Source organism: Pristiophorus japonicus, chromosome 21 (assembly GCF_044704955.1).
Source record: "Pristiophorus japonicus isolate sPriJap1 chromosome 21, sPriJap1.hap1, whole genome shotgun sequence".
Lineage (NCBI taxonomy): Eukaryota > Metazoa > Chordata > Chondrichthyes > Pristiophoridae > Pristiophorus > Pristiophorus japonicus.
Window position 1 is genome coordinate 4,249,846 of NC_091997.1, and position 12,755 is coordinate 4,262,600.

Below are 12,755 nucleotides of genomic sequence, written 5' to 3' on the forward strand. Positions count from 1 at the left end.
AGCATTGCATAGTTAGCTGTAGAGTAAAACTCTTGCTACATTGCCTCAGCGATGAGCCTTGGCTCCAACCTCAAACGTGATAAAGCACCAGATTATTTCAGTTTCCTGCTCGTTGTGGCATTTTGGAAAGTGGCTGTCAGTTTTATGCCAGTTTAGAATTCAGGGCAGATGTGTGCTGTGAGTCGACGCCCTCCGAGAAGTAGCTTGTGACTGCTCAAACTCATTTCATAAAGGAGTCTTGTAACCAGCTGGGAAAGGAGACATTTCATCCGGCCAGTCAGGAAAGAGAGGAATTAGTGCCCCTTGTACTTAACAATGCACGATGATCATATTGGAGCCATTCTACGTTCATTGAGCATTGTGGAATTGGAAGATGACTTAGAAGTGCTGGATGCGTAATCTTATCTTTTTCAGGTCAACGGTGAAGTGCAGGGAGCTTGTTCCTACAACATGCTGCCCTCCTGTTGGTTGTTTTTTTAACTTCTCTGTGCTCCCATAGCATCCCATATTATAGTGCTTTTTTGCCTTGTGAATTACCTTGTGCTTGTTCCTTTATCTAACCCTGCCGATCATTCAGTTCCAGGTTTTAATCACCACCAGTCGCCCGGCCACCTAACCAACCCTGCTCTTTATGCTCCGCAAGTCCCAATGCCAGCTGGACAACCACCTCCACCTCAGGTGCTGCCCCCTCCCTTCTTCACACCAGGCATGATAAACTATGGAAACCCCAGTTATCCATACACAACTGGGGGCCTCCCACCTCACATTTATCCAACCACTCAGGTGAGAACACCTGCAGGAAATGGTTAGTATGTAAGAGTTTATAGATCGAAACATGTGGTCCTTCGATTATTAATGTGGGAAGTTTTATCATAAGAGCAGAAACCTGAATACTTCTTTGGAGCAAATCCAACAGTTTTTTAAAAAAGACAAACATTTTTGCTGCTTTTACTTTTAAGCATTGCCAATGTCTGCAACATCAATATTTTCAAACCAGACTGGTGCATAAGCAAATTTCATTCTTGCCACAATGCATTAGTGACTGCACTTCAAAAAATAAAATCAATGGATTTAGACCATTTTGGGGCATCCTGTGAGACACGTTAAGATGCTATATAAATGCAAATGTTTTGTTTTTCTTTATTAGTGTTATAATTCTTCAGAAAATACATTTACACTCCCACAACGATTGTAAAAATTAGGCCGCTAAAGCTTTCTTGCCTTTTGCACACAACTTTCCTGGGTGTGCAACGGTAACATAATTGGCACCAAGTTGTCTTTGCTGCATATATTTACTGTCGGCGTTAAACCAGTTCTAATTTTGAGGCTCTTGTTGCACTTTGTAAGCTATTATTCTGCCTTATTTCACCCACCGCAAAAATAGTGACAAGCCAATGAGAAAAGCAGCTTCTTGAAAAGTAGAAAGGTATTTTATGTTTGATGTTGCACATCCTATTTGTCATTGGCGATAGGAAATTTCTGATATTAACAGTTTGTTGTATGTGGTCAGGCCCAGTCTCAGGTCTTTGGTGGAGTCACATACTACAACACTGTACAGCAGCAGGCCCTGCCAAAGCCATCACCTCCGCGGAGACAATCGCAGCCTGTTACTGTTAAACCGCCGCCACCCGAGGTACTTGATACATCCGTCATCTGGTTTCCATGCAGCTTAGGTACAACACCATCTGAAGCTGCAAAATACTATGTTGATATGAAGATAACTTGTATAAATCTGTGTATCCTCATAATATCTTGCGTCTCGTTAAGTTTCTCTCCTCGCCCCATTCCGATATTTCCTTTTTAAGTGCTCTTCAGCATCCTGGCCCCCCCCCCGCAAAATTCACTCTTCATTCTGTTCTCTTTGCCCTCCCAAGTTGCCTGTGCTGTTCTTTAACTAGCTGATTAATTTCTTCTCTCTCTCTCTACCCTTCTCTCTTGCTCCCTCCATCTCTTTTCCTGTCTCTCTTGCTCCCTCCATCTCTTTCTCCCTCTTCCACTTTTTTTTTTTAAGATAAAGATTTATAAATTGTGTGTACAAATAATTTTGTGTTTTTTAAGGAATGTTCTGTACAGAGTTTTCAAAATGTTCATATAAAACAAAACTACATTAAGGGTTTCCTCATGACTGTGTGCCAATGCACTATCTGGTATGGTACTGAGCTATACAGTCTAGGTGTCCTTTGATACCAATCAAGTGAGGACACTGTGATTTGTTTCTCTGGAATGCACATGTACAGCTTCCAGTAATGGTCACTGGATCGTGATCAGGAGTAGAAGCCCAGGATGATTTTTCTTCTCCCTAGCCCACAGACCTTGAGGCTAGTTGTACTGTCCCAGAATGCTCATGCTAAATATAATCAAATGACTTTCATTAAAATTGAAAGAAATATAATTTGGGCATTTGATTTTTTTTTTTAAAGACATTTTAAAAGACGTTGTTCCAGTTTGTTGTGTTCTGAAGTTCTCCCAATTTTTTTCCAGGACAGCCGAAATGACAAGCAGAAAGAAAGGACTGAAGTTTAGTAACACGAGAAGTTTATCGAAAAGAATCCACGGAGAAGTGGACAAAACTTGACTGATAATCTGAGTCCTCTGTTCATGGCGTTGAATGCCCTGCAGACTCCATGGTGTTATGTTGCTAATGTTCACAACCGCCATTTAACTCTGGCTGCAGGACTTATCAGGCAGTCTTTGACACAGCATGGCAATGCACACAATTGACCCCTTTTGGCTCTTGAACAGCTTTCTGTTACTGTGTGAATAGTGACATTGCGGTAAACCAGCAGTCAGTTCCACCAAGGTTTGATTTTAAGTTTGAGTCCCATGTGATCAAGTGCAACTTGGTAGTTCCAAAAGAGTACAGCAATAATCTCCCAACCACTGAACCTTGATGTTGATTGATTTGTGGGCCAGTCTGCTCTTGCCTTCTGTTTCTGATCCTTCTAGTACACACTTACCAATATATAATTCAAAAGTTTATTTTGCCCAGGGTATGGTCATATACCTAATATGGGGAGGCAATTAACTGATTTTGTCTTTTACAAGGAGAGGAGCAACGTAGGCAGATACAGTGTATGTACAGTTTAGGTTTAAGCCTGACCTTTAAATTGCACCTGCAGGTAGAATATTAGTTCAGAAATCTATTTCTCTCTTGCTTAATTTTGTTTTTAATTCACTCGACACCCTCCCCTTTCCCCAAGTCGGATGCCACGGCCATACTGCCATATTATACACCTTGCTGCATGGTCTTTTTTTAAAAATCAAAAACCTGTTGCCTCCATTGAAATTAATTTTACTTTTATGATGTATTAACTTTTGAAAGAAAAAATATTTTTTCATGCAAAAGAAAAACAATGAGCGAGTGAGTACAAGCTGGTGAAGTGCAGTTGGCTTGTGCTATTGCAAATCGGATTGTGTTTCAGTTTCTGAATACCATCTGCCACCACTGAGGGATAGATGACTCGATGACTTTTATCCCAATTGTAATTACAAAACCAACCTGAAATCTTGATCTGTTCTATAAATAATACATTGTGTATTCGCTGTACAGGATAGAGCTGACATGACCATGTGAATGCATCTCCGTGCGTCAACTCATCTATATAGTCGCATTCATGCTGTGTAAGAGCACTTTACTTGGGTTTATCCTTGACTTGTTGGTTTGAGGCAATGTGACCATTGATACAGCAAATGGAAATGTGCGCAAAATAACATTGCAGAGAAAGGCAAGGCAGTTCTAGGTGTTGAAAGTTCCATTGACCAATGATTTTTCAACCTGTTTTTTAGGTCAAGACGGAAGATTATTGGTGTAAGTTTAATGAATGAGGATTATGAGTAGTGAATTGTAGTGTTACATTATCCATTCTGCCATGGGAGCTTGCTACCATTTATATGTCATTGCTTACCAGGAGGCTCTAGTGGCTAAAATAGGTGTTGTCACTGCAATTACCAGGCCACAGGCCTGTATGTTTCTTTGTTGTTTACAGACCTGAACATTGTCACTGTTAACCTGGATTAATGTGTCCACTATCCCTGGGGTCTGTCTAGCCTGTACCTGTTAGGCTGCTTTAGACAGACTGTTTATATGTTGAATGCTGACTAATAAGTGTGTAATTATTCCTTTGTAACAGGCATTTTTCTAGTTTAAAAGAAATATGTCAAGTATTGCAGAGTGTAAACACTTTTCTAAATGTTACATTTAAATGTAATAAAGTTTTTTTTTTTCATTTTTTGCCTTAAAAAAAATTTAAATGTATTTGTCAATTCCACATATCAGTTGTGACACTAATCTAGACCCCAGAACACTGTGATGGCTAGTTTTTAATCTTCTTAGAAATGGAGATTTGTAATCAATATTTTTGTTGCCATTTGGTGGACACAGTTTTAATAAAGTGTGTAAAAAAATTAAAGTTCTTACACTGGAGCTTGTTTTACCAAAGTGACAGTCCAGTCTTTCAGGTTTCTCAGGTCAACTCTGTGCCTGTATCAACTAGGCATCTTTGCTCTTAAGCCAGATACAGCAGTGCCTCAGGGTTACTTGGTTACCGACTACTTTCCCGCTGCAGATGATGTGCTCGACTGACGCCTAGCATTTCCTTTACATAATGCAATTCTGAGCCCAGGAACTGGTGGGGAGCCCTGCTGCTGAGGATCACACAATCTTGCCCGTAAGCATGCTAGAAACACGGATTAGCTTTCCTAATGACCTGGTGAGTAAAGGCGCCCTCTAGTGAGCCATGCAGACCAAAAGATCTCGGGTCCAGTTTCCCACTTGCTGCTGAATTAACTGATATCATCTGTGGCGGCAATTGACTACAGAGTGGAACAAAAACCTGGAGGATTACCCACTTTTGATTACCCCTGCTGGAAGTGCATGTATGTGGATGGCAGAATCTGGCTCTGCTGTGAAGTCGTCTACTGTTAATAGCCTGCCAGTGCTAGGGACATAGGAACAGGAGTAGGCCATTCAGTCTCTTGAGCCTGTTATACCATTCAGTTAGCTCATGGCTGATCTGAACCTCAACTCTATTTGCCGCCTTTGATCCATATTCCTTGATACTCTTGCCTCGTAAAAATCTGTTCTCCGTCTTGAGAATTTCAATTGACCCAACATCCAGAATGTTTTGGTGGAGATTACCCCTTGTGTGAAGTGCTTCGTGACATCACTCCTTAATACCTAGTAAGATTATGCACCCATCTTCTGGATTGCCCCACCAGAAGAAATAGCTTATCTGTATCTACCTACTGAATATTTTTACCATTTTAAACGCCTCAATTAGATCATCCCTTAACTTTCTGAACTCGAGAATACGAGCCACGATTATATAGCCTGTCCCCTTTTTATTAAATCCTCTAAGCCCTGGTATTCTGGTGATTCTGCGCTGTATTCTCTTGAATATATTCTCATTCATGAAGAATGGCAAGGTAATGGAGAGCAGTTGCTGACTGGTACTGTATCCCAGTAAGTATCGGCACCTTCAAGGGAGGAGCGAAGCAAATTAGCTGTATGGTTCTGGTATTCGAGAGAAACCAGACTCTACTTGCAGCCACTGTCCCTCAACATGCTAACCATTCTTCAGATCTTCATTCACGACCTGCCGCGCTGTGAGATGTTATGAGTTTAGATTATGTTGCCGTTTGCTCTCATCAGCAAAGAAGGCAAGAGGACTTCTTCAATTTTAACATTCATCAAGAAAGTAGAACAATTCATTCTGTTTAATAGAAGAATTGATCCCATGATTTTTGCTCCCTTCCTATGGGACACTGCCAGTATGACACAGTTGAAATTGGAAACTCATCATGTGGAGAGCTGCAGGTGCAGCCATACACCTCATCACTATGGTGCGCCATGCTGAAATATTCCTGAGTGTGGCCTTCAGGAACTGTAATCCTTAGGTATTTGGCCCTTGAACCAAGGATAGGGGCACAGGAGCCTTTTGGATAGGTCTTCAAACTTGTTTTTGTTAAATTTGAAGTACGGTTAACTTGTGTATGGGAGATGAGGTCATGGCTGACTTGCGACCCAGAAATGAAGTCCCAGAGTGGTGGTACATATTTTTTTTTTCTATTGCCTCCAACCCTCTTTAAGGAATGTTGTGCCTTCAAAAAATCTTTCACATGTACACAAAGGAAGAGCTAAAGGAAGAAATTAAAGTACAAACCTGAATTCAGGCACAGACCATTAACATAAAGTTACATGTCCTGTTGAAGGTTTTGTTCAAGTAATAAAATGTATTTTATTGTAGGACAGAACAGTTTCAGTTAACGTTGGTTTGTCCAAAATCTTGCAGTAACGTTTTTCGAGCAGAGCCAATGGCAATGGTGGGATTTGGGCCAGTGGCTTTTGCAGTAGTAGACCTTTTTCAATATAGGGAGACCTACAATCAGAATACAACTCCCAAGCGCTGTTAACAGGACTACTAAACCACTTGTGAAGAAAGTGGGGACCATGTTATTTTGTGTATGACAACAATTGGTCAGATTTTATGACCAGACAGTTTTAGAGTACTGTTTCAAAAATAAATGCTTAGAAATAAATAGTGTCTATTGAGTGACAGAATGATGTGTATGTGAGGTGTTTGTGTCTGTTAACAGGTCTAAACCTACAAAACACATACAGTATATATTGGGGGAGTAGGCTCGAGGGGCAAATGGCCTACTCTTGCTCCTAATTCTTATATGAACTGGTAGTTGTGCTGAGCTTTATTTTGAGACGCCCTATATCATTAATGTGTCATTGCTAAATCCTGCTTAAAACTGTCCCTTTCACTGCCTCCAGAACTTAAAATTGTACAGCAAGTCAAGCTACCTGTGATAAGCATATAAGCATGTGAATCTTTGATATTCTCTGCCCCAAAGGGCTGTGGATGCTCAGTCATTGAGCATATTCAAGGCTGAGATAGATTTTTGGACTCTAAGGGAATCAAGGGATATGGGGATGGAGCGGCAAAGTGGATTTGAGGTCGTAGATCATGATCTTACTGAATGGTGAAGCAGGCTCGAGGGGCCCTATGGCCTACTCCTGCTCCTAATTCTTATGTTCTTGTGTTAAAGCTGCAGGATTTGTCACGCAGTGAGTTTCCCTAGGAAGTGCCAAGCTGCTCCTTGACCAAAAATTTATCACACATGTAGTTAGCTTCGGTTTAATTGGTCTGCAAATTCCTTGTGTATGACTGAGACACATCGATTGGAGCTCATATTTCAGTAATCCTCCCACCTACAGTTACAAAACAATCAAAGTGCGCAGGAATGATTTATGAAAGCTTTGGGTGCTATCTGATCAAGGGAAGTTAGTAAACAAACACTTGAAGCCAAAAAGATTACAAGATAATTATTGCTTGTTATGAAAGAAGCAGGGTCATTGATACAGTTCAATGGAATCATGGTTTTAAAACAAAAATGCTTCTCGGAATCTTATCTGCTTCTAACTATGCCCAATTTGAGCATCCCTGATTATGATTACTCAACCATTGGTGACCGTGTCTTCTATTGCCTTGGTCCTAAGCTCTGGAATTCCCTGCCAAACCTCTCTGCCTCGCAATCTCTCCTTTTAAGACGCTCCTTAAAAACCTACCTCTTTGACCAAACTTTTGGTCACCTGCCCTAATTTCTTCTTGTGTGGCTCGGTGTCAAATCTATTGCCTTATAGTACCTCTGTGAAGCACCTTGGGATGTTTTTCTACATTAAAGACACTATACAAATAAATACAAGTTGTTCATGTCACTGGGCTCTGACTATGGTCTTAACGCAATAACTCATGCTGAGGTAGAGTTCCAAAGATGTGTGAAAGGCTATTGGTCAACTGTAGAGCATCACTGGATTCCACATTATCCCCACCTGCTGTGCTTGCCCGTGTGTTTGTATGTTTGGTGATTTTTGAATTCCAAGTGGGAAGGTTTCACTTTGGATTTTGCATGTTGCCAAGTCAAATGTCCACAGGATGATGGGGTTAAATCCAGTGAGCATTACAGCTAGTAAACCTCACTGTTCTGTACCTAGAGAGCAGTTCGAAGAGGCATAAACCATTAGTGAGATTCTGTCTGCATGGAGTACTCAATTTACAGATTAAAAAGGAAAATCCCAATTACTGGAAACTTAAATTTGACAGAAATGCACAGCAAGACTATTAGCGTTTGAAGGAAAGCTTAGAGTATGACACTTCTCACTCAATCTAATCTGCATTTCTACCATTTTCCGTAGATTGTGTCTGGTTTGGGCAACATGATCCGTTGGGAGTATCTACTGCAGTCACCTGCTGATATTGGCTGGCACTACATAATGCAGAAAGACACTGGTGCTCCTGTGAAAACACACGTGAAAAAATTACCTATCGTGTTGATGCTGTTTTTCCTATTGAGACTGTCACGGGCACAATAGTAATGCATATGTTCTTAATTGGATGTATTTTAGTCTGAAAACTTATAACTGAATATTTGCTTTGTTTCCCAGACAGTAACCTTCAATACAGGCCCGCATTTATAGAGAATGCCGGGAGAGTTAAAGCCTGGTTCTCTGCATTAAATACGAGTTCTTTGTTTTCTCATTCACTGGGTCTCCCTCCAATCGCGTAAGAAATCACATTTTTAATATCACCAATTATAAAAACAACTGCAAGATATTTGCATTTTTTCTGTATCAATTTCAATTTTAAATACATTGAGTTTGTCCTTTGTAAATTTAAATACTCCTAGGATAAACTCAGCGATCCAGGCTATGTGTGCCTTGTATGGATTTTGATATTCCACCTTCTGTATAGCAGAAATATCAATGATTGTATTTTCAAAACTAGCAAATACAAAGCTGCAGGATGCAGTTACAAGATTCATCGTGAGCAGTCTTGATTTATTGGCAAGCTATAAAATGCCTTTATTTTCTCTGAACCATCCATAGGTTCAATCGCCTGTCTGTGCTAAGTTAGCTGATCTTGTCAGGCCAGTGGTAGAGGCATTACAACTGTCTATACACCCTGGGTTAGCAAGGAGAACATTGGCCAAGGTTACCACTTCTGCTAGTGTGTGTACTTCTCTCGTATTGAAAGATGACTGCCATCCATGGGACAAGACTGGATGGGGGTTTGTGGACTGGAGAAATTGTCAAGAGTTGAGAGAGGTTTAAGAGGCTAACCAATTTCTCAAACAGATTTCAGCATTTGAGTTTAGACTTGGTACAGATAGTGAGATACCTTATTCACAGTTCAATACTTAAGATGACTCGGGTCTCATCTTCCATACAAAGGATTTTTTTGTTTCTTACATTTTTGATCTAATTTTTAATAGCCATCTTTATTGTGACCCTCCTGCTCCATGGTTCTGTTGTCAGGTAGAAGAGACCTACTGCCAAGATCTGATACTTTGTCTGATGCCAGTCTCCTTCTCTCCATTGTAAAGCATCTTTGACTTTATAATTCTGCAAAACATATAATTCCTGGGATCAGCATTGCAAGGACCCTTTTTAAAAGTAGATATTCAAGTATCTGGCTCTGGCTCTGATACCTTCTATGACCAAATGATCTGTCTACACTCACTGTCAAGGTACACACACGCAGAATGCACACTGAGTAAGGGATCGGTGGGTTGCTGGTTCTCAAGGAACTAGACCTCAGCCAAAATCAGCATCTTCAGGAAAGGAGGGGAACTTAGAAAAATAATTTTCCTAATAATTTCCAAATCTAATGTTTTTTTGGTATACAGCAACTTGTGTTTATATTGCGTCTTTAATAAACATCCCCTGACACTTCATATACATATACGAGAGAGACTGGCCACACAGTGGAGGATTGTGGAGAATTGGTCAAAGGCACAGTTAAAAAGATAGAGGAGCCAGAACTTTCTTCAACATTGGCAGGACTTAAGCCATTCTATTCACCTCCTGGCTGAACAACTGAGCTTCAAATCCTACCCCATTGCAGTCCATCACTAAGACTGTTTATTTCCATTTTCATGCTCACATCTTGTCCCTAATTCAGTCTCACTGTTGCTGAAACTCTTATTCATGGTTTTGTATTCTATGGCTTGAATTCTGCATTTCTTCCTTGGATTACCCCTGAAACTTCTAGACAAACCCCAATTCAACCATAGAGACATAGTAAAATAGGTGAAGTAGGCCATTCGGCCCTTTGAGCCTGCACCACCATTCAATAAGATCATGGCTGATCATTCACCTCAGTACCTCTTTCCTGCTTTCTCTCCATACCCCTTGATCCCTTTAGCTGTAAGGGCCATATCTAACTCCCTCTTGAATATATCCAACGAACTGGCATCAACAACTCTGCGGTAGAGAATTCCACAGGTTAATAACTCGCTGAGTGAAGAGGTTTCTCCTCATCTCGGTCCTAAATGGCTTACCCCTTATCCTTAGACTGTGACCCCTGGTTCTGGACTTCCCAAACATCGGGAAAATTCTTCCTGCATCTAACCTGTCATGTCCCATCATAATTTTCTATGTTTCTATGAGATTCCCTCTCATCCTTCTAAACTCCAGTGAATACAGGCCCAGTCGATCCAGTCTCTCCTCATATGTCAGTCCTGCCATCCCGGAAATCAGTCTGGTAGACCTTCGCTGCACTCCCTCAATAGCAAGAACATCCTTCCTCAGATTAGGAGACCAAAACTGAACACAATATACCAGGTGAGGCCACACCAAGGCTCTGTACAACTGCAGTAAGACCTCCCTGCTCCTATACTCAACTCCCCTAGCTATGAAGGCCAACATGCCATTTGCCTTCTTCACCGCCTGCTGTACCTGCATGCCAACTTTCAATGACTGATGTACCATGACACCCAGGTCTCGTTGCACCTCCCCTTTTTCTAATCTGTCACTATTCAGATAATATTCTGCCTTTGTGTTTTTGCCCCCAAAGTGGATAACCTCACATTTATCCACATTATACTGTATCTGCCATGCATTTGCCCATTAACCTAACCTGTCCAAGTCATCCCGCAGTCTCTTAGCACCCTCCTCACAGCTCACACCACCACCCAGCTTAGTGTCATCTGCAAACTTGGAGAAATTACGCTCAATTCCTTCATCTAAATCATTTATGTATATTGTAAATAGCTGGGGTCCCAGCACTGAGCCCTGCGGCACCCCACTAGTCACTGCCTGCCATTCTGAAAAGGACCCGTTTATCCCAACTCTGCTTCCTGTCTGCCAACCAGTTCTCTATCCACGTCAATACATTACCACCAATAACATGTGCTTTACTTTTGAACACTAACCTCTTGCGTGGGACCTTGTCAAAAGCCTTTTGAAAGTCCAAATACACCACATCCACTGGTTCTCCCTTGTTCACTCTACTAGTTACATTCTCAAAAAAAGATTTGTCAAGCATGATTTCCCTTTCATAAATCCATGCTGACTTGGACCGATCCTGTCACTGCTTTCCAACTGCGCTGCTAATTTAATAATTGATTCCAACATTTGCCCCACTACTGATGTCAGGCGAACCGGTCTATAATTCCCCGTTTTCTCTCCCAACTTTTTAAAAAGTGGTGTTACATTAGCTACCCTCCAGTCCATAGGAACTGATCCAGAGTCAATAGACTGTTGGAAAATGATCACCAATGCATTCACTATTTCTAAGGCCACTTCCTGAAGTACTCTGGGATGCAGACGATCAGGCTCTGGGGATTTATCGGCCTTCAACCCCGTCAATTTCCCTAACACCATTTCCTGACTAATAAGGATTTCCTTCAGTTCCTCCTTCTCATTAGACTCTCAGACCCCTAGTATTTCTGGAAGGTTATTTGTGTCTTTCTTCGTGAAGACAGAACCAAAGTATTTGTTCAATTAGTCTGCCATTTCTTTCTTCCCCATTATAAACACACCTGATTCTGACTGCAAGGGACCTATGTTTGTCTTCACTAATCTTTTTCTTTTCACATATCTATAGAAGCTTTTGCAGTCAGTTTTTATGTTCCCAGCAAGCTTCCTCTCATACTCCATTTCCCCCCTCCTAATTAAACCCTTTGTCCTCCTCTGCTGAATTCTAAATTTCTCCCAGTCCTCAGGTTTGCTGCTTTTTCTGGCCAATTTATATACCTCTTCCTTGGATTTAACACTATCCCTAATTTCCCTTGTTAGCCACAGTTGAGCCACCTTCCCCCTTTTATTTTTACTCCAGACAGGGATGTACAATTGTTGCAGTTCATCCATGTGATCTTTAGTGTTTGCCATTGCCTATCCACCGTCAATCATTCGGCAGTCTATTCTAGCCAATTCGCGCCTCATACCATCGAAGTTACCTTTCCTTAAGTTCAGGACCCTAGTCTCTGAATTAACTGTGTCACTCTCCATCTTAATAAAAAATTCTACCATATTATGGTCACTCTTCCCCAAGGGGCCTCGCACAACAAGATTGCTAATTCTCATTACACATCATCCAGTCTAGTTGGTTCCTCAACATATTGGTCTAGAAAACCATCCCTAATACACTCCAGGAAATCCTCCTCCACCGTATTGCTACCAGTTTGGTTAGCCCAAACTATATGTCGATTAAAGGCGTCCATGATAACTGCTGTACCTTTATTGCATGCATCTCTAATTTCTTGTTTGATGCTGTCCCCAACCTCACTACTACTGTTTGGTGGTCTGTACACAACTCCCACTAGTGTTTTCTGCCCTTTGGTATTCCGCATCTCCACCCATACCGGTTCCACATCATCTAAGCTAATGTCCGTCCTTACTATTGTATTACTTTCCTCTTTAACCAGCAGCGCTACCCCACCTTATTTTCCTTTCTGTCTATCCTTCCTGA

The 12,755-nt window shown here is 41.2% G+C and overlaps 1 protein-coding gene across 5 annotated transcripts in view; it reads left to right on the top strand.

Annotated features, from left to right (window-relative positions):
- The window catches only part of casc3 (casc3 exon junction complex subunit), a 30,783-nt gene extending 22,160 nt beyond the window's left edge, over positions 1 to 8,623 (top strand). For 2 of the 5 annotated variants that reach the window (XM_070864288.1, XM_070864290.1), the window contains 3 exons: positions 578 to 783; positions 1,511 to 1,673; positions 2,482 to 4,763. In XM_070864288.1, coding sequence (XP_070720389.1) covers positions 578 to 783; positions 1,511 to 1,673; positions 2,482 to 2,495 — 383 coding nt within the window. In that variant the 3' untranslated portion in view covers positions 2,496 to 4,763. Of the gene's footprint in view, positions 1 to 577; positions 784 to 1,510; positions 1,674 to 2,481; positions 4,765 to 8,200 lie in introns of those variants that run through there. The other 3 variants (XR_011588214.1, XM_070864289.1, XM_070864291.1) reach the window with 3 other exon arrangements.
- The last annotated feature ends 4,132 nt before the right edge of the window (positions 8,624 to 12,755 follow it).